The 25,277-nt window shown below is 40.2% G+C and overlaps 1 protein-coding gene across 3 annotated transcripts; it reads right to left on the bottom strand.

The window, feature by feature from the left end:
* Positions 1-896: 896 nt before the first annotated feature.
* On the bottom strand, positions 897-19,024 carry LOC149658812 (uncharacterized). Of its 3 annotated transcripts, none has more exons than XM_089844434.1 (8): positions 18,755-19,024; positions 18,554-18,696; positions 15,736-15,807; positions 15,002-15,133; positions 14,784-14,911; positions 13,538-13,626; positions 12,786-13,442; positions 897-2,110 (listed from the first exon to the last, which is right to left on the bottom strand). In XM_089844434.1, exons 1-8 carry the CDS (start codon positions 18,783-18,785, stop codon positions 1,014-1,016), a joined length of 2,349 nt encoding a protein of 782 aa, XP_089700560.1. In that variant the 5' UTR covers positions 18,786-19,024; the 3' UTR covers positions 897-1,013. The 3 variants fall into 3 exon arrangements, with proteins under 3 accessions (XP_089700560.1, XP_089700562.1, XP_089700561.1); XM_089844436.1 differs by lacking the exons at positions 18,554-18,696; positions 18,755-19,024 and adding exons at positions 15,905-16,120; positions 16,208-16,329; XM_089844435.1 differs by lacking the exons at positions 18,554-18,696; positions 18,755-19,024 and adding an exon at positions 15,905-16,199.
* Positions 19,025-25,277: the final 6,253 nt, after the last annotated feature.

Raw genomic sequence — 25,277 nt, 5'->3', positions numbered from 1 at the left:
TTATGGAGATATAAAGTGTGTCCCTTCTCTCTTATTCCCTTCTGGTTTTACTTAATTACTCGGCCGCTGTTTGTCTTAATAGTAGAACCACAGTTATGAGGCTCCAAAGCTGGGTGAATGCTATTCCTATGGAGTTAGGTATGTTTGTGAACACTTTCCTCGATTAATTGGCCCCTATTTACTCGATCCCCAAGATTTTAGTATGGGTGGATGGGGAACTCAATTGGCCAGTGCCCCTCAGCCCCCCTTTTAATCCGGCCCTGAAAACTCCCTCCATTTCTTTGAATTTTGAAATAGGGGAGCGGGATTGAAAGCGTGAAACCCTTATTTATTGTCGACGGATGACGGGTATCCTAAAGGGAGTATTAAACCTTCCATATAAAATAAGGCAATACCATCATCCTCGCTCTCGCTTTAAATATATCAAGCAAAAATAAAACACAATACAAATGCTTAACCTTTCTAGTACAATAAAATGCAATGTTTAAACTTATAATCCCCATCATTTTAAAATACACGAACGAAAAATATGACCTCACCACAATTCTCTCCCATTCACTCTCCCTTCAATAACGAACGAAACATTTTACACTACCAAAGGCGCTACTCTTGACACTACTACTACTACTACGAGAATGACAACAGGCCAGGTCAAACAAAGACCCACATCGTATATGTTCATCATAAGATGTGGATAAAAAGGTTCGGCGTTGCCCGTTAAGATATTTGGTTAGTTCCGGCCGCCATTTTAATATACTGCGGTATATTTATAGCACACAACCATACAGGCTCTATGGTTGTGTGCTTTAAATATACCGCAGTATATTAAAATGGCGGCCGGAACTAACTAAAATATCTTAACGGGCAACCCTGTCTATATGAATTACCTAATACAATTGTGAAGAACAGTAATATTTATTCAGAAAATGAAAACATTTTGTAATACAATACATTTATTAAATATTCTTTCCAAGTTTGCTAAGTAGTCTTAACTATAATCCATTTTATTATTCCTAGTGATTTCTACGTTGATGTCGGATTAAATGACTCTTATATGCGCTGCCATAATCACACTGATCACATTTGAAGGGTTTTTCACCACTGTGAGTGCGTTGATGATTGATCAAATCTTTCTTCTGCATGCACGCATACTCACACTGATCACATTTGAAGGGTTTTTCACCACTGTGAATGCGTTGATGCTTGAACAAAACATCTTTCCGTGTGCAAGAGTAATCACACTGATTACATTTGAAAGGTTTTTCACCACTGTGAATGCGTTGATGAGCGATCAAATTATTCTTCTGCGTGTACGCATTGTCACACTGATTACATTTGAAGGGTTTTTCACCACTGTGAATGCGTTGATGTCTGAACAAACCATTCTTCTGCGTGTACGCATTGTCACACTGATTACATTTGAAGGGTTTTTCACTACTGTGAATGCGTTTGTGTATGTTCAAAACATTCTTCCGCGCACTTGCATAGTCACACTGGTCACATTTGAAGGGTTTTTCACCACTGTGGATGCGTTCATGTGGGATCAAATCACTCTTCCGCGTACTTGCATAATCACACTGATCACATTTGAAGTGTTTTTCACCACTGTGAATGAGTTGATGTCTGATCAATTTATTCTTCTGCGTGCACGCATATTCACACTGATCGCATTTGAAGGGTTTTTCACCGCTATGAATGCGTTCATGTTTGATCAAATTATCCTTCTGCGTACAGGCATAGTCACACTGACCACATTTGAAGGGTTTTTCACCACTGTGAATGCGCTTGTGTATGATCAAAACATTCTTCCACGTACATGCATAGTCACATTGATCACATTTGAAGGGTTTTTCACCACTGTGAATGCGTTGATGAGCGATCAAATTATTCTTCCACGAGTACGCATTGTCACACTGATCACATTTGAAGGGTTTTTCACTACAGTGGATGCGTTCATGTGTGATAAAATCACTCTTCCACGTACTTGCATAATCACACTGATCACATTTGAAGAGTTTTTCTTTGGTATCCTTTCGAATGTCAAGTTCAAGATCCCATTCATATTTAGGTGAATATTTGTATCGAGTTGAACATTTTTTCTTGGATTTTCCTACAGAAAAGAAATAAATTTAAACCTCAAATGATATCATACAACACGCTTCAAAAACATTGTTTGTTCAAAAGCAATTAATAAAACAGGTTATGCTTAGGCTTAAAATGACAGAAAGACAAAGAAATAAGTTCGTGAACAAAAATAATCCATGTCCGAGTCGAAACAGCGGTTTCCAAAACCTAATATACTCGTTGGGAACGTGGAAGATTTTTGAGTTCCTGGTGTTACCACAAGGTGAATAATCTAACACCAAGGACCTAGCTTTCCAGCTTAGGAATGAGGGTATTGTGTGTCAGGTTCTCTCTAACGAACGTCTCATCTCGAATGTTCCTAAAAATTGATATCCCAAGGCTAGGCCTAATGTATCTACTGTAGAGTAAATGGTGGTTGAACACCCAAAGTTTTTCTTTCCTAACATTTTTTCTCGGCGCCAACTAAAATCAGCCGCGGAAAGCTGGCTCTCACTAAAAAAATTCCACCCCCCTTAGCACTCCGCACGATACGCCGTTGCCATAAAAAACGTAAACACCGTGGATGAACCCTCCATGCTTGAACTTACTCAGATAAAAAAATTAGCAACGCCTGTTTTACTTCACTCTCCACCGCTGTGGAGCGCTGCTTCAAAAGTTCGTTCTCGGTCGTGGCCGATATTTCAGAAATTTTATCTCTCCATTCACGCGAGCTCCGTTGGAAACTTTAAAAAGCTTAACGTCAGAACTTTCAGACACAGAGGCTACGGCAAAAAATCTTACATAGGAACTTGGTGTAAGATTATTCTACTTGTGGTGTTACTGATATCAACCCTGCAGCTTGGTCTAATTTGGAAATTAAATAATTGTGACTGTGTATGTCATAAAGAACAAACAAACAACTTTATCAAATATATATATGTATATATGATTCAAATATCAAACTTCATCCCACATTAGAAATTTGCGTAAAACTGAAGAATACAAACTTTCCCATAATAAACGTATAATAAAATATACATGACAATATGAACAGGCATATTCTGCCATTAAACCTCCGTAGGTGCATGATAACACCTACGAAGTAGTGAAAAAACACAAGCATGAATTCAACGGTAAAGTTAAGCTTAGCGACAATTTTGCAGTCTCTCCTGTTTCTGCTGAAACGAACTAGCACTAGAAGTGATGACGAAGTTAAACAAACGAAAGAAGCCATAAAATATTAATCAATTATTGTGCTAAAAATGTCATTCTTTAATAGCGAAGATATCATTACTGATATACCATTTGTTATATTAAATATTGATAATTACAGTTTAAAAGGGTTATATTAAATATTGTCGTGATGGTTTTATAAATAAATAACACAAACATCGTATGACGTCAGGCTTGTTACATTCCACAATTTTATAAAACCATGTAGCCTTTCCGGTGAATATTCCGTAACGGTAGGTTTTTAGTTTTTACAATTTTTCGACGAACGAAAACTTTTTCTTAGTGAGTATCTACTACACTTGTCAAGAACAGTAATGTGTGAAACGAAAATGAAAACACTTTGCACAATTAACACTTTTTAAATGGCTCTTTAAAAAATAAAAATTGCTGAGCATGCTTAAATACGATCCACTTAATTAGTCAATGTGATTATAACGTTGATGTCTGATCAAATTACTCTTCCGCGTGAATTCATAGTCTCACTGATCACATTTGAAGGGGTTTTCACCACTGTGAATGAGTTGATGTCTGATCAAATGAAACTTCTGCTTGCTGCCATAATCACACTGATCACATTTGAAGGGTTTTTCACCACTGTGAATGCGTTGATGTGTGACCAAACTAATCTTCTGATTCAAATATCAAACTTCATCCCACATTAGAAATTTGCGTAAAACTGAATGCAAACTTTCCCATAATAAAGGTCTAATAAAATACACGTGACAATATGAACAGCAATATTCTGCCATTAAACCTCCGTAGGTGCATGATAACACCTACAAAGTAGTGAAAAAACACAAGCATGAATTCAACGGTAAAGTTAAGCTTAGCGATAATTTTGCAGTCTCCTGTTTCTGCTGAAACCAACTAGCACAAGAAGTGATGACAACGATTAAGTTATAGAAGAAGCAAATTAAGATTCAAAGTGAAAACATATTAATCAATTATTGTGGTAAAAATACAATTCAAATTGAATTTTTAGTTAACAGTGTTAACTCTGCCAATCTAATTCCCGGTTGCGGACGATGTTATTACGTGTCAAGATGACAACGACCTCTGGGTTACCGTCCCACGCTCTAACCAACTGAGCTACCAAGATCTACGACCTCACAGTAATTCAATTAGGCGTTCTTCTTTAATAGCGAAGATATTATTACTGATATACCATTTGTTATATCAAATATTGTTAATTATAGTTAAATAAAGGGTTATACTCAATGTTATATATATTGTGATTGTTGCGTTGATGTCTAATCAAAATATTCTTTTGCGGGCTGACATAATCACACTGATCACATTTGAATGGTCTTTCGCCACTATGAATGCGTCGATGTTTGATCAAATCATTCTTCAATGTGCTGGAAAATCACACTGATGACATTTGAAGGGTTTGTCACCGCTATGAATACCTTGATGTGCGATTAAAGTACTGTTACGGGTACTAGCATAGTCACACTAATCACACTTTGAATGTATTATCAAAGAAAACGAGTTTAGAAACAGAAATTTATCCATGTGCGAGTCGAAACAGCGGTCTCGAAAAACTTGATCTTGAAAGGTTATAAAAATATGCTTATAAAACACATTCTATATTATTTGTTTGAATGATATCCCACGTGAACCTAGGAGGTGCACAATTCTGACTGTTGAATATATTTGCAGTGATGTCACCGGGTTCGATCAGGGAGGGGGGATGGAAGCTTTCCCTGATTCGATTAATTAAACTTATAGAATCGTCAGAGTCACTATTTAGAGACAACGTACAGTCTGCTTTATGCCTTTAAATGTTTAGCTCGTGTGCATTTTACTTTCAATCCAGCCCGAACCGTTAAATCTTAGCAGAGACAATTGTAATTAAACAATAATGTGCATTGCACATTACATTATCTAAGGAAACTTTGTTAAACTGCCCGATATGTACCTATGGAGGACTTATCATCGCTATGAATGTGTTTATGTGCAATCAAACTACTCTTCTGAGTGCATCCAAAGTCACATTGATCACATTTGAAGGTTTTTTTCGCCACCGTGAATGCGTTGATGACAGATCAAATGCTTCTTTATTGTGCTGTCATAGTCACACTGATCACATTTGAAGGGTTTTTCGCCACTGTGAATACGATTGTGAATGCGTTTGTGTATGATCAAATTACTCATACGATTACTACCCTAGTCGCACTGATCACATTTGAAGGGTTTTTCACCACTTTGATCGCGTTGATGTATTATTAAACTACTCTTGTGCGTGGTGGCATAATCAGACTGATCACATTTGAAGGGTTCTTAACCACGGTGAATGCGCGAGCAGGCATATTCACATTGATCACACTTGGGGTTTTCACCGCTGTGAATGCGTCGATGCATGATCAAACGTTTCTTCATTGTGCTGGCATAATCACTGATCACATTTGAAGGGTTTTTCACCATGGTGAATGTGCAGATGGACGTTCAAAAGACAGCTCTGCGAGATGGCATATTCACACTGATCACAGTTGAAGAGTTTTTCTTCGTTACCGTTTCATACGCGACGTTGTAGGCCTCTTTTATATTCAGTTGAATATTTGAGCCCCTTGTACGTTTCTTCTTCAATTTTCCCATAGCAAACATAGAAACCACAAACATCATTTACAATTTATTACCAAAAATACAATAATATTCAAATGAACTTCATGAAAAAAGGTAATGCGTACGAAAACGCGGTATTACAGAAAAAAAGGCGTGTTGAAACAGTGTTGTTCAAAGGCGTTTCCTGATGAATAAACGAGCATATCAACAAAAAGGGGATGGAGATTAACTTAAATGGCGAGAAGAAACCTTGGCTCGAAATCTGAAAGGTTGTACTTTTAACTTTCAGCTGATTTTGAGAGAATCAAATGCTAGGTGACGCTGCATCAAGACAAGTTGCCAATTTATTTCGTTCTGGCACCCCCTCTCTACTGTCAAAGTATTTTTGCTCGAAATAAGCACCAGCGATGATAAGAGAAGAGTGAAGACCCTTGGGAAAAAGGGGTATTTTAAGGGTTTGTTTCATTATTCAAAAGGATGAAAGGCCGTTTAGTGCTACAGTTCAAAGTATGTAGAATCTTAAAAATAACATAAAAAGTGTGAACGTTTTGTCCAACACATGTTACAACCACAACGACTGAAAGTGAGCATCTATTAGCGGCTTTTTATCCAAAATTAGTTTTCATCTAGCGGAATTAGGTTCAAACCTTATCATACTGATTTTCCGGCAGGGAGTCCGTGTCTCCCACATTCGAGATTTTTGGAAGAAGAAAAAAATATATTCGGATTTTATTACGCAAAACAGTAGTAACTACTCAGAGCAGTTAAATCATGTTCATGTCTGATCAAAGAACCGTTCTCAGAGCTAGTATAGTCACAATGATCACGTTTGAAGCGTTTTTCTGCGGTACCATTTGTTATGTGACGTTCAAGATGACTTTTATATTCAGGAGAATATTTGCAGAGTTGAACGATGCTTCTCGGATTTTCCTTCAGAAAGCAAACAAACTGAAATTTCTCACAATTTGAACCAAACACATTGTACTGTTCAATACCACTTGATAAAACCGGTCATGCCGAGTACTAAAATGACGCAAAGTTAAAGAAAACAAGTTCGGACAACAAAATTAATACCGCTCCGAAAAGAGACGACTGTCTCCGAAGATTTTACCCGTCAGAAAGTGGAAACTAATGGTTGTTAATTATTAAGAAAATATTTAAGGTTTTAGTCTATTGCAATATAAATATGCTTTTGGAAGGGAAAATAATATGACTGCCGTTATTGAAAGGCGTCAATCTGTCCTCTCTTCTTTTTTGTTTCTAGGTGACGGAGTTAAAATGAGAGTAACTGCAATTCGTTAACACGTAACTCCAAATTAACTCACGACTGTGTGGGATACATTTGGCCCTGGCGTTACCCTTATGAACTGAATATGATGTTATGTAAAGTGCAAAATTTTGAAAGAGTCGGATATCATCATAATTTAAGGATATGATGGCCACGTCTGTCACTCAGCGTAAAGCGGTGTGTGTGACAAAATCGTGATTTACTTATTGCAACGATTAAGTCAGAAGAAAACGTCTTGGATAGTTTGCAACGACAATAACATTATTTTGCCGAAAGGCTCTACCCAAATCTCAAGGATGTTTACCTTAACACCATTTTCTCTTTCAAACCCTTGTTTCCCATAAATTAAGTAATTTTCAATATATTACAAATTGTATCCTTTACATTTTCAATAATAAATCGTTTCATATTTTATTATCAGTAAGACCAAAAGCGGTAAGGCTTCACACGCAAAGTACGCATCTTGGGCCTAGGTGAGCTACACGATATATTTGAAACGCCTCGTATAGTGCCTAACACGCGAAGGACAATTATTCGGTGACGCGGTTCCTTCGGCACTACCTTAAGAACCAATTGACCACTTGCATAGATTCGAGAACTGCTATAAAGACGGAGCAGGGTCTCAAAAATATTCTTTAGATGAAATTATTCACAATTTCAAAGACCATTGGGAGTAAAGTACTAAGGTCTTATCAATCTGAGCAACGTTTGCTTGGGTGTCTCTTTAAGACACCAAGGATGGCCGGGTACCTGTATTTTTAAAAGGGAATTTTTATCTCGTCCGGTGGCCACGGAGCTCAGGCCCAAAAGTATCAAATATTGAGTTTAATATTATTCGTAGGAAAAATTTTCCGTTTAAATTTAAAAAAAAATCTTACTAAGTTAAAAACGTATTAATTTAAATGAGACAAATTTTTTAGAAACTTAAGCTTTAAAATACTAAGGATTGAGGATTAGGTTGAAAAATTTCGGGGAAGACAGAAGGAATGAGGGTTAGAAAGGACGGGGTTAAAAAACCTGTTAGGGTGTAACCGTCCACACCACACACACTCCTTCCCGGGAAAAAACCGCGTCGTCTGCTTTGTTCATTTTTAATTTTTTATACTAAATTTTGTATAATGCCACATTGTCCCGAAGTGGCGCCTTAAGCGCCACTGCTTTCAATCTTGTTAAAAAACATTTTTCGCGGGGATAAAAACCCCCGCCTACAATCTGTAAAAGGGCAGTAGTCGGTAGTTCTTTTGTAATCGCGCTCCAGTTCGGACGTGTTTTGTTTTGAATAAATATTATTATTAGTAAACCACACTGCGTTTTCTTTGCAACAATGGACTATCTGGTAAATATAGTTAGCCATGGACAATAAGTCCTTTAAACGGGAACCTGGGAACTTCTTCAATTGCTAGTTTTATTTAAATGTCTTTGTGAGCCGTGAAATTAGGCCCCCTTTCCTACTTTCAAATTTTACGTTTACATAAAGTGGCGAGCTTGCCAGGACGCGTTACGACTAACATTACCAATTGTACTTAACGCGTACTTGTGAACATTACTTGTGCCATTGCTTGAACTCATTAACTGTCGCGTCATGAATCCCTCCGATCCGCATGCTTTGTTCGCGGCGCTCAACGCGCAGTTACCGGGATCCTATACTCCCCCGAGAAGGAAAACTCCTCCTCCAAGCCTTGGTACTAGTCCTACGCATGGACAAGGACAAGCGGCAGGAGGAATCCCACCTCCGCCGCCGCTACCGCAAGGTGCAACGTCCAATGTTTTAATTCAAACTATTCAAACACTTGCGACTACGTTAGCGAATATAGGAACTAGACCAGCCATCAAAAATAGGCCTAAACCGCCCCCTGACTTAATATTTAGTGGTGTTGAAAGTGAAAGCGCGCCGGAATTCCTTCGAACTTTAACGGAATTCGCTGCATATCAAAGCATGACAGACAATGACATTGTCGCGCTTCTCCCCCAAATATTAAGGGGCCGTGCATTAATCTGGTTTAGAGACTTGAATAGGCCAAACCAAACAATTACGTGGCGTACAGTAAAAGGCGCGTTTAGAGACTATTTCTTTTTGGTAGGGGGGAGGTGCGACATCAAAGGTTGCGACACCAAACGCAAGAATTTCCAATAGACCTACACCGGCTCAGACAGAGCAAAACGATTTAAGTCGCGTAGAATGCTATAAGTGCGGATTCTTAGGGCATTATGCTACCGCCTGTCCGAGCAAACAAGAAGTCGCGCCGCAGCACGCTTCGGGAAACGCGAAAGCGGGAAGACCAAAAGGGGAAGCCCCTTATGGAATTTGGCTCTATGGATGTGCGTCGCTGTGAGGTTGATCCTCCCGTGGCCATAGACGCCGTATATTCGCATGGGACTTTCGCGACTAGACTAGATTCAGGCGCTGATGCATGTTTTATCAGCTTATATCAGTGGCGTAATTTAGTCAGAACTTTAAAGCCAGACTTAGTGCTTCCGGAAGAAGAAGATACTCAATGTATAGTGTTAGGCGATGGACGTTATACCTTCACGAAGGAACGCGCGCGAATAGACTTCCGCTTAGGACAGCTGAAACTAAAACAGGAATTTCACGTAGTTCCCTCACTACCGAACGATTTTACTCTGGGAAAAAATTTCCTGTATAAACATCTTGCCGTCTTGGACTTTGGTACAAAAACTTGTCAGATTGACGGAACAACGTTTCCATTCGTGTTAAATCTCCCTGGAAAAAAGACTCCAACACCTCAGATTATAGAGGATATTGAACAAGCTGTCGCGTCGCCTACACCGAGTCCTAAACAAATGGAAGACTTAAAAACTCTCTTATTACGATTCCCAAAACTGTTTTCGGAAAAAGCGGGACGTACTAACTTAGTATATCACGAGATACATACTACCACCGATGTTCCCGTTAGTCAACGCGCATATCGTGTTAGCGACGAGAAAAAACGGATAATTGAAGATCATCTTCACGAAATGATCCGCGACGGAATCGTGAGGCCCTACGTAAGTCCTTACGCGTCGCCTGTGGTACTTGTCCACCAGAAATGCGGAAAGATACGTTTCTGCGTCGACTATCGCGCTTTAAATAAAGTGACCGTGAAAGATCCGTATCCGCTACCGAGAATAGAGGAACTGTTAGGGAAAATGGGTGCCCCGAAGTTCATAACAGCACTGGACTTAAAGCGCGGCTATTGGCAGATAGATCTCCATCCGCAAGCAAAAGCAAAGACTGCTTTTATCACGCATGCGGGAAAGTACGAGTTCGAAGTACTTCCGTTCGGTCTATGCAATGCGCCGTCGTCGTTTCAACGACTCATCGACGAAGTCTTCAGGGATGGACATCACTTTTTCCATCTGTGTCTATCTGGATGACATCGTCATTCCATCCAGTACTTGGGCAGACCATTTACAAGCCTTGGAATATGTTTTTCACCGACTGTCTGAAGCGGGACTTACGCTTCAGACTAAGAAATGTCGCTTTGCGCAAAGCGAAGCGACCGTGTTAGGGCATATAGTAAATGAACGAGGGATTCATATTGATCCTTCCAAGACTAGGGCTATAGTAGACTTTCCAATCCCGAAAAACGTGAAAGCAATCCAAAGATTTCTGGGCATGGCGGGATGGCACTCACGATTCATCCCTCAGTATTCCAAGATCATTGCCCCGTTAAATCATCTTAAGAAGAAAGACGTTCCGTTCCAGTGGAAAGAAGAACAGCAGGACGCGTTCCAGGCCATCAAGGATGCGATCTGCATGGCGCCTCCTTTAGCGGCTTACAACCCAAAGTTGCCGTGTATCCTAACAACGGATGCTAGCGACGCCGGACTTGGAGCTTTCCTGTCGCAAATTCAAGAGGACGTAGAGGTACCTATTGCCTATGCCAGTAAACAACTGACCGACGTCCAGCGAAGATATACCACCACGGAAAAGGAATGTCTGGCCATCTATTGGGAAGTTGGAAAGATCAGGCCATACTTGGAGAACATACCGTTCACTGTGATCACCGATCACAAAGCTCTCCAGTGGTTGTTCACACTGAAAGAACCAAACTCTCGACTTGTTCGTTGGGCGATGTACTTGCAGACGTATGACTTCAAGATCATACACAAAAAGGGAGTTGACAACAAGGTTGCGGACGCATTATCAAGAGCGCCTGTCTCGCTATTAGCCATGTCATTGGAAGACATGACTTCACCGTCCTCGTCAGAAGATTCCAGTCCAGCGGAATCCTCTTCAATGACGTCGACTTTGTCCTCAACCAGTAGCGGATTAGCTCCTCCCGCCAATCATGCATTATATCACTCTTTCACGCTGGAAAAAGTGCGGAAAGCCCAACAAGATGAACAAGCCACAAATGACATCATAGTCCAGTTATCAGGAGATAATCCTCAAAGACATCGGTACTACGAACTGAAGAACGATGTCTTGTATCGAAAGGCCTATGGTAGACAACCAGCGAAAATCTATTTGCCACAGCGGATACCGCCCGACCTTTCTCCTCCTTCCTCTCCTGATAGGAGCTCGAGGGAGAAGTCTCTCCCTCTACCCTCTCCTCTATCTCACCCTGACGATTCCAGTTCTTCCTCTGAATCTGAGGAAGACGATACGGAATTGTCCAACCCTGTTCCCATCAATCCCATGAGATTTGTCAATCCTTTCCGTAAAGGATGGAAACGTGAGATAGTGCTGAGGTAGAATCCAAAGCCTGGAGGTCCTACCATGGACATTTATTATCACCCTCCAGCAACATATCCGCATGAAACTCTTCGGTCTCGCGCAGACCTAGAACAATATTTACACGCGCATGACATCACCGATGTGACTTCGTGTGATTTTAACTTTTCGCGTCAAACTATCTCGCGAGAACCGTGGGAGACTGTTCGGAAGGAAATTTAATAACTTTTGACGCCTTCCAGGGACCGATGGGCACTTTCGTGTTAGTCCTTGAAACAAACGACGCCATATACAATGCGGACCAAGTGCCTGCTCAAGACTCAGCGGATTGGGAACAAAAGTGTCGCAGCAGACGACTTTCTTTGGGGGGGATGATGTAACCGTCCACACCACACACACTCCTTCCCGGGAAAAAACCGCGTCGTCTGCTTTGTTCATTTTTAATTTTTTATACTAAATTTTGTATAATGCCACATTGTCCCGAAGTGGCGCCTTAAGCGCCACTGCTTTCAATCTTGTTAAAAAACATTTTTCGCGGGGATAAAAACCCCCGCCTACAATCTGTAAAAGGGCAGTAGTCGGTAGTTCTTTTGTAATCGCGCTCCAGTTCGGACGTGTTTTGTTTTGAATAAATATTATTATTAGTAAACCACACTGCGTTTTCTTTGCAACAATGGACTATCTGGTAAATATAGTTAGCCATGGACAATAAGTCCTTTAAACGGGAACCTGGGAACTTCTTCAATTGCTAGTTTTATTTAAATGTCTTTGTGAGCCGTGAAATTAGGCCCCCTTTCCTACTTTCAAATTTTACGGTTACAAGGGGAACTACCACTACAAAATTTCGAGCCATGCTCTGTTTTAGGCAAGGCTTCTACTGTAATTGGGTCAATTTTGACTATTTTCGAGTTTTATGTTCCAGTCCCGAAAATCGTTGCTAAGCGTAAAATGACTTACCAATTTCCGAACTGGCAGAAGTTGTGTTACTTTCGGAATTATCTGACGAACTACTTTCGGATGCATCAGAGCTGGACACTGAAGTATTATCTTCAACTTCAATCGGCACTCTTGGTAAATCGCTTGGCAAGTACAGTTTCACAGTTTGATTTTGTCTATTATCAGTTTTCTTTGAATCGGTCAAGGCCACTTTGGATTGGTTATCATCAAGATTCTTCTCTGGAGCTTCTTCTAGAGAATGGCTTTCCATATTTGCGTCAAGCGACGACAATTCCCAACGTTTTTCAAGACACAATTTCTTGGATCGAGTTGCTTTACCCTCATTACCTCTCTTTGTCGAAGAAATTCGTGATTTAGGATAAGAATTGTTAGTTTTAAGATTGATCTCGAGAGGCGAATCTGTCGTTGGGACAGGAGACATTTCCAACTGTCTTTCGCCCTCAAGGTTAGGTAAACAAGGAACACAGTCACTGTATCTTAGTTTAGGAATACATAGTTTCATAATCCGCGTTCCGAGACCCGCATTCGAGGTAGTTTTAGTTTGGGATGTGTTTCCTTTGCCAACCTCCGCGTCACATTCAGGGGATTCTTCCTTAATATCTTCTTCAGTCAGCGTGCCTTGGACATTGCAAGCACCTTCAGCTTTTACCAACGAACCTTAATGGTCAAAACGAAAAAATAACCCTAATAGTTTCATTAAACTGGAACTACATCAGATTGCGTGTCAGGATTACGATAATGTGACACCATACCTAAACCAAATTGCTCGAGGTCCGTGGCTTCCGCTTTAAGCAGAATTTGGTAAATGTTGCTGGGTATCTCAGCTGGTATACTTAGCGAACTACGCAAATAAAAAATCGTCAAAACTGATATAGCAACAGCAACATAATATTAATACATTTTATCAGAAGGGGATAATAGAAAAAGGATGACACTCTGTAACCTCTTAATACTTTAGTTATATGTAACATGATTCTTCCCAGGCTCACCTTTTTTGAACATTTGCTTTCCTGCTCAACAAACTTCAGATGGGCATCACAACGTGGGGTGAATTCTATAACTGTTTGGTACTAAATCCTCAGCAATCAACCCACAAACCTTGATTGTCTTGACGTGGGACAACAATCCACAAGCGCATGCGCCTTGGCAAATAGTTAAGCGCCAATAGAGTAATGATGAGGGAACTATTTATCGTGTATGTGCATGATTCGGTTTAATAGATGTTGGGAAGAATCATGTTACAATTACCCAGCCGCTTTGTGGTACACTTCTCTCGAAGAATTGCATACTTATGATTTTATTCACGATTATCGTGGCAAGGCGTAACGAATCAAGTTTTATGGACGCGAATTAGTCAGTCAAATAAAAAATTATACTTGAGCTTAAACTTAACCATAGCCGAGACTTGGCTCTGGTTTAGTTTAAACAAATGACACAAGATGCTCCCATAGACGAGAGGTGGAGATGACTGGCCCGCCAAGCTTAGCAAAGGCTAGTTTTAGATAGGACTGTTCACGAGCCGAGCTGGGTCTTGGCTCTGCTCTAGCTCGGTTAACATATATAAGTTTAACAAAAATTGCTTCTACCAACATAAGATTTGAGAACGACTCTAAATGCTATCCCATGTTTAGGAATGCAATGGTTCAGTAAAACCTACTCGGTACAGTGTGAAGAAATCGTTATATGCTGACGGTTAGAGGCGAGAGAAAGCAAATTTCCCCACGCTTTATTTCTTGTGAAAATACAACGGAACGCTATTGGTGGAAAGAAGGACTATAAAGAAAGCACTATTTCAGTGACTAAGCTCGCGAGTCGTAGTGGTTCGATGCCTATCGGCTCGGCTCGACCTTAAAAATGCTCGCTCGTTAATTAATCAAGCCGCCAAAGTCTCGACTCGGCTCGCTCGGCACGAGCCCAAGCTGGCTCAAGCTCATGAACAGTCCTAGTTTTAGATCCGCCCTCGTGGACAAGTTCTCATTGGTTTTTTGCTTTAAATACCTTTGTATTTGTTCTTCCGTTTGTTGATTTATCAGAACAGGATGAGATAATTCCTGTTCAATCAGTCCTAAATCATTTTCAACAGTTTCTAACTTCACACATTCAATGTTGGCTCTTTCACTTTCCTCCTAAGTTATAAACAAATAACAATAATTGAACTAATACTTTTAACCCGATTCTCTTTCACATCGACTATGAAAATGAAGAATGTCACAAACCATCAGGTCCTTGATTTCACTTTCCAACTCATTAATGACCCCATTGAGCCTTTCAATTTCATCCAGTTTCTCATTTATCGTAAACAAAGTTCTCATTCTCTCTTTTTTCACGTTTGATATTAAACCATTACACTGAAAAAATAGGCTGCATTACAAAATGGGACTTCCTTCTACGCAGAATGTCTTTTAAAGTGTCCAGAAAGAAAACAACAATGACGTGAACAAAGGGGGGATCAGAAGGCGTTTTTTCGTCAAGGGCTCCACCAGAGGGAGCGATAGCTTTGCAAGAACTATAAGCAAGGCTTCAGTTGGTGTGTGTAGGCATAGAGCTCCCACAAGGCTCTTGTGGCGCCCTTTAATAACGCTATAAATGGTCGAGAGATGTGTTTCCATAAGCCTATGGTGATAGGTTTATGGTGTTTCTAATCACCCACAAATAAACATTGGCTTACTTAAGGTTTTTCTATTGCGATTTATACTTTAAAGAAAATGTCCGCTTCTTCTACACACCAATTTTATGTAGCCAAAGACAGGAACCAATCAGAAATCTTCCTCAAGGGCGGAGCTAGACCTAACCTTTGACAAGCTTATTGGGTAGTGCCGTTTTTTTATACTAAACCACAGTCACAATCACAGCAAAGAGGGTCACAGCTGAGACTCGCTTTTAAGGGATACTAGATTGGAAGGCTCATGCTGTACTGGCCAAAGCGCAGCCTGTAGGCTTTGAAACTGACCTTGGCTTTTAGTTGCTTTATTTGATCATCTTTGCTTAAGTGATCACAGTTGCAATCATTCTCCTCCATTTCCTGTAAACAAAGTCCAGTTTTTTTTTTTAAATTTAAAATTTCTGTGCAAACCAGTGAAACCACGGATGGTCCAATAATTTCTCAAGTACTTTATTACTTTGTTAGTTTGAGTGTCGCGAGATAATCGCTTACGAATTATTCTTAATTGTTTTAAGTCGGATTTAAATATGTAAAATTAGGCCAAAATGGATTAATTTTGTGATCAGAACTTTGCCACAATCGAGGAATCAAGGATTCAAATAAAGTAGATCATCCCAGATGTAGAAAATGAAATCTTCGTCCATTCCTTCGAGGTAGCTTCCATTTAGACAGACTGCCAGTTTTGGTTTTAATAAAACAATAAAATATGATTTCGTCACGCGTGAAACGTGAACACGTTCTAAATCGCGAATTTAATTACGATTCATCGATTTTAAACCGTTCCTTGCTAAGCCTTGGCGCCCTCATGGCCGCTGTTACTCCTCGCCTTACACTGTAAACTTCTCACGGGAGCAGGAAATGGCTCTGTTTCGCACGCCAGTAAAAAGGCTTTCAGAAGAAGAAGAAGCCGATCTTACAGCCGAGTTCCAAATGGTTAAACAACGACTTAAGGTCCTGTCACCTTCTATTGAGGACTACTGCAATTCAAATTTAAAATTTGTATCTCCGAAAAGACTAAGTGACACCCTCTCTCCGGCCACCCAAACACTCACGACTACTTCGCTAACAGGTCTAAACTCTGGCCCATCACCCGTTGATTCTCAGTTGGCTTCATCACATGAGCCTCCCCCGAAAGAAACGCTTATTGTTCCTAGTCAGCCGCTGCCTCTAATTGACCTTACAAATACCACTCTTCCATCAACTACTCAACTAGATTCTGTCTCCGATCAGCAGCAATGTCCAATCACTCGCTCACAAGTCCAACGTAAAACAAAAAACCCTACTACAAAAACAACTAAAAAACCACCAGGGAAAGCGTCTCCCTCTTGTTGCTCCTGTGCTCAACCAGTTGAAGCCTCTCATAAGGCTCTGTTATGTGAAATTTGTGAACGCTGGTGTCATTCACAGTGTGCTAATATTTCCGACGATCTTTACTCTCTCCATGCGTCATCACAATGTGACAATTTTGTCTTCCTCTGCCCATCTTGTGTCGTAACGGGCCCCAAGGTACTAAAATCACTTAGCAAGATCGTTAAAGACAACTCGTCCCTGAAACTTTCTTTCAATTCCCTTTCTTCGGAACTTTCCGCTTTGAAAGGTAGCCTTACACCAGATGCTGGGGGGCAGGCGGTCTCGCCCTCCAACGATAAACTTGAAGCTGCCATACATCAACTCAAACTGCACTTACCTACCCAACAAAATATTATTGATACTAATAACTCTTGCCAATCTTTACTGAAAGTCCACGGGTCTCTCCTAAAGGAGTATGAATCCTTAACAAAACATATGCATACCCTTTTCCCCCTAATAGACGAAGTAAAACAGTTGAGAGTGCAACAATTATCTCTATCTGATAGACTATCCAGCGATTCCAGCCGCAGCGAAGTTAAGCTGCCAACTATCTCTCCAAACACTGAACATGTTCTACCTGCCACGCCCATGGCTCAAGCTCAATCACAATCAATTTCAACGGAATCGGGAGCCATTAGTGACCCCACTCAGTCACAAACAACTTCACCCAAATCTGTCTACATTTCTCCTAATACAAATGATATGGCGAATGCACCTGCACCCGTTAACCACCAGCAGTTTCCAGCAACGGACCAATTTGGTTCCAGTCATCCCACTGAGAGCTCCCAAGTCGCCTCTGTGCAACCCCAAAACAATACCAGAAAGCTTAATGCTCTCCTTTTCCATATACCGGACTATGACGATTTCAACGGCGATACTTCCTATGTCTTTGGGTTACTACAGGATATGGACTTTACCTACTCTGACTGTTGTCAAATCGGGATTGACCGCATCGGTTCCTTTAGGCAAGACCGGCCCCGTCCGTTACGTCTTAAGTTTTGCTCGGTCAGTCACAGACAATACTTTGTCCGATGTATTCAGGACTGGCGCGTGAGGTACCAGTTCGCATACCCAGTATCCCCTGATCGTACGGCTCCTCAACGACAGCGGCATAAATCTCTAGTTGCGGAGCTCCGCCAGAGGCAGGCGAGGGGTGAAACTGGTCTCTATATTCGTCAGGGCCGTATCTTTCACGATGGGTCCCCCGTGTCTAATGATTATTACCAAGTCGCAAACTCGGGCCCCGCCTCCACCAACACTGGTCCAGGAAATCAGGCCTCAAAAAATGTGACCAGCCTCTCTGCCCCTCCACATCCTTACTACCGGTAGCAACAAATGCGACTCCACTAACTAAAGCTAAACTCAAGATTTTCTACCTCAATGCCCAAAGTTTATTTAACAAAAGAAACGAACTTATCACGATATCGTCAACCTGGGATGCAGACTGTATTTGCGTCACGGAAACATGGGCCTCTCCTTCCCAGCTTGACGCTGTTTTTAATCTTCCCGGCTACACCTTCCTACGGAAGGATAGAATTGACCGTCATGGTGGTGGAATATTGATCTACCTCAAATCCGACATTATTTTTCATGAAATACGTTTACCAGATCAATTCCCAGAATCGCTTTGGTTGGAACTCTACCTACCCACCTCCTCGCTATGGGTAACTCTAGGATGTATATATCGTGCCCCGAACACCCCTCTTATGCAATCTACTAATCTCTTTAATAATATTCGCGATCGCTCGTCAATTACCTCAAACCTTCTGATAGTGGGCGACTTTAACCTCCCAAAAATTGTCTGGTCAACTTGTACCGTAAATCGGCCCGCATCACCAGAACATGAGCTCCTTCTCGACCTCATCCACAATTCCGCCCTTACCCAGCACGTAGACTTTCCTACCAGGTTTAGCCAGAGTCAGGCAATGGGCAGTAATGTACTTGATCTCGTCCTTACCTCCGCAACAGTCGTGCCATGTATTAGCCATCTACCCCCTCTTGGAGGCAGTGACCATGTGATACTTCAAATTGCCTACCCACTGCAGTGCGTTCTTGATTCTCCAATTCCATTTGAAAACAATTATGACTACACACGAGCTGACTTCCCGGCCCTCAACACCGCTCTTGCCAGAATAGACTGGTCCCCCCTGGGCTCTCTCCCCATTGATGAGGCATGGACTCTCTTTACGGTCAATCTATTTGATTGCATCTCGCGCCATGTGCCTATCTACGATACTTCGACTCGTGATATGCGTGCTTGGATCCCTTTATCCACTAAACGTGCAATGCGGAAGAAAGAAAGACTATGGAAAAAGCTCCGTAAAGCTAGCTCCACTGGTGACCACCGCACTTTTTCTCACCTCCAGCCCCAGTACAAAGCCCAAGTATCCAGTGTAAAATCCCTCATCTTTCGTGCCAAATCTAATATGACGGATCGCAAATTCAAAAACCTAAAGAAAAATCCTCGCGCGTTTTATCGATTTGTTCGCAAACAAATTAAATCGCTACCAACCCGTCTTAATGTAAAACTGCCAAACGGTGACAGCACAGACTCTAATTTCCTCATGGCTCAGAGCCTTAATGAGACACTAGTCAAAAACTTTAACCAAGCTCCTACAAATTTAAATGACATTTTTCCCACTATCGCCCCTGAAATGGAAGACTTCTTTCCTTCAACTGAGGACATTATGAATTCTCTTAAGACCCTCGATATTAAGAGTGCCTCAGGACCGGATGGCATCACTTCTCGTCTCCTTAAAAACTGTGCCGGTTCTCTAGCCTTTCCTTTAAACTTAATTTACACTAACACTCTCGTGCATGGTTCAGTCCCGGGGGCTTGGCGGCTTGCTCATGTAACACCGATTTATAAAGGGAAAGGGGAAAAGTGTAATGCCAAAAACTATAGGCCTATAAGTCTCACCTCAGTCGTATGTAAGGTCCTTGAGAAAAGTCTCCGAGTTGCCCTACTTCGTCATGTAACCCCGTATCTCAGCGATTATCAACACGGTTTCCTTTCCAATAAGTCAGTGGAGACCAACCTACTGTCTGCTCTTAGCGTTTGGGTAGAGGCTCTTGATAAAGGCGGCCGAGTAGATGTTATTTACCTCGATATCGCTAAGGCGTTTGATTCGGTCCCACACAAGCGTCTCTTGGCTAAGCTTCGCGCTTATGGAATCACAAACAATATATACGCTTGGCTTGAAAGCTACCTATCCAACCGCTACCAGGCTGTACGTGTCGGTAATTCTTTAAGTTTACCCCTTCAAGTTGTTAGTGGTGTCCCCCAAGGTAGTGTTCTAGGCCCCTTATTATTCATCCTATACATTAATGATCTCCCAAGGGTAGTCTCTTCCTCCCTTCGCTTGTTCGCGGATGACCTCAAACTGTTTAGGGAGATCCGTACTTACGAAGATGTTAGTCTTCTTCAGGCGGACCTTTCTCAACTAGAGGCTTGGTCCCTATCAAATGGTCTCATATTCAATGAAGAAAAATCCCTAGTTCTTACAATGCAACGAAAACCCTCAGATCTCTCTGCCCCTTCCCCTTACTTTCTATACGGTTGTAACATCCAACGGGTAAACGATTGTCGGGACCTCGGAGTGCATCTTACTCATAACCTGTCCTTCCACTCTCACATTTTGAAGTCTTGTGCGCGAGCTAATGGTCTTTTAGCTGTAATCAATGCTAACTTCCCCAATATTTCACCCGCTCTTATCTCTCGCCTCTTTAGCTGTTATGTGCGCCCTATTCTAGAATTTGGCTCCCAAGTCTGGAACCCCTCCCACATCCAGGATATAGCGTCTCTCGATAGGGTCCAAAGCCGTGCTTCTCGGCTTCCTTACAGTTTGAAATCCCGCCCAAGGGCACAACGCGTGTCAGCCTTCGGTTGGCCCTCCCTTACTCTTCGACGTTCTTACCTGGACCTTATTAGTCTATTCAAAATTTTAATTGACCCCTCCCAATCTCATTTTATTCAAGCACCCCGTTCCATTAACACTAGAGGTCACTCCCGCAAATTGTTTCTGAAACCTTTCAAGACCGATGTATTAAAACATTCATTCTTCCGTCGCACAATTCCCCTTTGGAACGCCCACCGCCGTCAATCTAGCAGAATGGTATACCAGCAGAATGAAAAAACCGAGTCAAAACTTCTCCCAGACTCGCGACGGAAAAATTGCTTCAGACCTATGAAATATCTGTTTCTGGCAGAATACCAATTCGCCCTAACCCCCCCCCCCCGAGACCTAACTAATGTAAATTCTACTCTTTTGCTCTTCGTACTCTTAATTGATACTGTAAAATGTTTCATTCGGACTCTAATTAATTAAATAATTATCTTTAAGTAAAAAGGGGGAATAACTCGGCCCCCTAACGGTGAATTTCCTTGAAACTTTCACCATTTAATCTACTCAAGCTTACAAATCGAATGAGCCATGCCTCATTACTGTAAAATGTTTCATTCGTGCGCTAATTAATTAATTAACTTTAAGTAAAAAGGGGAAATAACTCGGCCCCCTAACGGTGAATTTCCTTGAAACTTTCTCCAATTAATCTACTCAAGCTTACAAATCGAATGAGCCATGCCTCATTACTGTAAAATGTTTCATTCGTGCGCTAATTAATTAGTTAACTTTAAGTAAAAAGGGGGAATAACTCGGCCCCCTAACGGTGAATTTCCTTGAAACTTTCACCAATTAATCTACTCAAGCTTACAAATCGAATGAGCTATGCTTCATTACTGTAAAATGTTTCATTCGTGCGCTAATTAATTAATTAAATTTAAACAAAGGGGGGAAATAACTCGGCCCCCTAACGGTGAATTTCCTTGAAACTTTCTCCAATTAATCTACTCAAGCTTACAAATCGAATGAGCCATGCCTCATTACTGTAAAATGTTTCATTCGTGCGCTAATTAATTAGTTAACTTTAAGTAAAAAGGGGGAATAACTCGGCCCCCTAACGGTGAATTTCCTTGAAACTTTCACCAATTAATCTACTCAAGCTTACAAATCGAATGAGCTATGCTTCATTACTGTAAAATGTTTCATTCGTGCGCTAATTAATTAATTAAATTTAAACAAAGGGGGGAAATAACTCGGCCCCCTAACGGTGAATTTCCTTGAAACTTTCTCCAATTAATCTACTCAAGCTTACAAATCGAATGAGCCATGCCTCATTACTGTAAAATGTTTCATTCGTGCGCTAATTAATTAATTAACTTTAAGTAAAAAGGGGGAATAACTCGGCCCCCCAACAATGAATTTCCTTGAAACTTTCACCAATTAATCTACTCAAGCTTACAAATCGAATGAGCTATGCTTCATTACTGTAAAATGTTTCATTCGTGCGCTAATTAATTAATTAAATTTAAACAAAGAGGGGAAATAACTCGGCCCCCTAACGGTGAATGTCCTTGAAACTTTCACCAATTAATCTACTCAAGCTTACAAATCGAATGAGCCATGCCTCATTACTGTAAAATGTTTCATTCGTGCGCTAATTAATTAATTAAATTTAAACAAAGGGGGGAAATAACTCGGCCCCTAACGGTGAATGTCCTTGAAACTTTCACCAATTAATCTACTCAAGCTTACAAATCGAATGAGCCATGCCTCATTACTGTAAAATGTTTCATTCGTGCGCTAATTAATTAGTTAACTTTAAGTAAAAAGGGGGAATAACTCGGCCCCCTAACGGTGAATTTCCTTGAAACTTTCACCAATTAATCTACTCAAGCTTACAAATCGAATGAGCTATGCTTCATTACTGTAAAATGTTTCATTCGTGCGCTAATTAATTAATTAATTTTAAGTAAAAAGGGGGAATAACTCGGCCCCCTAACGGTGAATTTCCTTGAAACAAAACTTTCACCAATTAATCTACTCAAGCGTACAAATCGAATGAGCCATGCCTCATTACTGTAAAATGTTTCATTCGTGCGCTAATTAATTAATTAACTTTAAGTAAAAAGGGGGAATAACTCGCCCCCCCCCAACGGTGAATTTCCTTGAAACTTTCACCAATTAATCTACTCAAGCTTACAAATCGAATGAGCCATGCCTCATTACTGTAAAATGTTTCATTCGTGCGCTAATTAATTAATTAAATTTAAACAAAGGGGGGAAATAACTCGGCCCCCTAACGGTGAATTTCCTTGAAAATTTCACCAATTAATCTACTCAAGCTTACAAATCGAATGAGCTATGCTTCATTACTGTAAAATGTTTCATTCGTGCGGTAATTAATTAATTAAATTTAAACAAAGGGGGGAAATAACTCGGCCCCCTAACGGTGAATGTCCTTGAAACTTTCACCAATTAATCTACTCAAGCTTACAAATCGAATGAGCCATGCCTCATTACTGTAAAATGTTTCATTCGTGCGCTAATTAATTAATTAACTTTAAGTAAAAAGGGGGAATAACTCGGCCCCCTAACGGTGAATTTCCTTGAAACTTTCACCAATTAATCTACTCAATTAATCTACAAATCGAATGAGCTATGCTTCATTACTGTAAAATGTTTCATTCGTGCGCTAATTAATTAATTAATTTTAAGTAAAAAGGGGGAATAACTCTGCCCCCTAACGGTGAATTTCCTTGAAACTTTCACCAATTAATCTACTCAATTAATCTACAAATCGAATGAGCTATGCTTCATTACTGTAAAATGTTTCATTCGTGCGCTAATTAATTAATTAATTTTAAGTAAAAAGGGGGAATAACTCTGCCCCCTAACGGTGAATTTCCTTGAAACTTTCACCAATTAATCTACTTAAGCTTACAAATCGAATGAGCCATGCCTCATTACTGTAAAATGTTTCATTCGTGCGCAAATTAATTAATTGACTTTAAACAAACTATTATTTGTTGTGAAAATACATGAGACAAAATACATGTATGTTTGATAGGGGTTGAAGTTACTAATTATGAACCGTTTTTGTTATAAAATTGAAGCCAATCACATAAAAGATTTATAAATGTTTTAGCAAATATTACAGACATGTTAAGCTATTTAGATATTTGCTATTTTACATCAACGGGGGAACCCATTTTCGATGTTGTGAAGCATGCATACTCATCACTCATCATTACAATTCCAAGCTCGTACTCAAGCTATGAGCTGCACGGTACCAAATCTCCAAGATATTAATGCTGTGGTAATTTAGGTCGTCGTAATATTCGCAATACTTATGTGGACACTCATTTAAACAGAGCTGTGATTGAAAAGCAAAGGCCAGAAGAAAGATAGTCAAGCTCCAGCAATGTTATATGTCATTTACACTAACATTTGAAAGATTGAAAAGAAAACATCTAGCATAAAATTTACCTTATTAATTAGTAAATTCATGGTTGAGCTTATAAACTTGGTTCATTGCTGGGAAGGAACTTTGAACAAATTCATTCTTGCCAACCATTAGGATGTTTTCATCAAAACTATTATAATTATAGCGTAAGTAAATTTATTCAAGTACAGAAACTTTCACTAGTTTTTCTTTTCAACGGTTATATCTTGTTTTTATTTATAAATTGTCTTAACTCATGTTATAACTTTTTTCATTTCAGTTATTTTTCTATTTAAGGTCATCAAACGGCTTAACCTAAAAAGTGATAACTACGCAAAAAAACGGAACACAAGTCTCTTTTGAAAACATGTTTACTGTTGGTTACATGCGCGTTCTTCGCAAAATACCGAGGTTTTCAGGCTCTCCAGTTTTGGGGAACTTATCTTGTTTACAAGTGATGAACCACCATTATAACACGTTGTTTACACAAATAAACCTCAACGGTAGAAAAATACGGGACGTGTGTTTCTTCCGGGAAAACTGCTTTTCACGGTTTTCATGGCTAATTGGAGAAGTAAAGGAAGTAGCTCTGGTGGTTGTTACCTTGACGTCACATGAACGTCATGTCTTTTCATAACACGAAATTAGCTCAGCCAGGCTTGAGAAATAACAATTAACTATAAAAAAACGAGTTTTGCTTCGCAGTCCTTAAAAACTGCATATATACACAATCCTTTGCGAAACAAGGTCACTTTTTCAAACCCACAAAGGGCCAGGAATTAGAAATTATTATATGTATTGCAGTTTAATCAATATGGGAAATTTGGTTTTCATTGCGTAGTTCAAAAATTTGTTATGATTAGAAATTTTACAACAAAAACTGGTATAAATGTGGAGTTTCGGAACAAACGGCTAAAATCAAGGACAATGATGAGTCGAGTTCAAATTGAAGTTTAAAACTCATACAGGCTGTAACAACACGCATATAAGAACCCCTATTCTGATTCCTGAATGTATGATAACGACACTGCTTTTAAAGCCACAAATAAGAATGATGGATCTCATTTTAGGAGAAGCAAAGCGACATTTTAGTCGAAATAAATGTTCTTCTTATCTGTTCCACCCTGAATAATTAAAATGCTAAAAGCTCATTTTGAATTTGTTCACCTTAATTATTTGATATGGATACGATTCTA

This window comes from Phalangium opilio, unplaced genomic scaffold (assembly GCF_054372755.1).
Source record: "Phalangium opilio isolate 3A_F unplaced genomic scaffold, DU_Popi_V2 ptg000075l_1, whole genome shotgun sequence".
Taxonomy (NCBI): Eukaryota; Metazoa; Arthropoda; class Arachnida; order Opiliones; family Phalangiidae; genus Phalangium; species Phalangium opilio.
This window is presented reverse-complemented; position numbering and strand designations above follow the sequence as displayed.

Excerpts from the sequence above, each read along its gene's own strand:
- LOC149658812 (XM_089844434.1), bottom strand. The coding sequence starts at position 18,785 with ATGGCTAATACATGGCACGACTGTTGCGGAG. Across the intron at positions 14,912-15,001 it reads GTGAAATCAAGGACCTGATG|GAGGAAAGTGAAAGAGCCAA; the intron begins GTTTGTGACATT and ends TTTATAACTTAG. Across the intron at positions 2,111-12,785 it reads TTCTGCCAGTTCGGAAATTG|GAAAATCCAAGAAAAAATGT; the intron begins GTAAGTCATTTT and ends TCTTTTCTGTAG.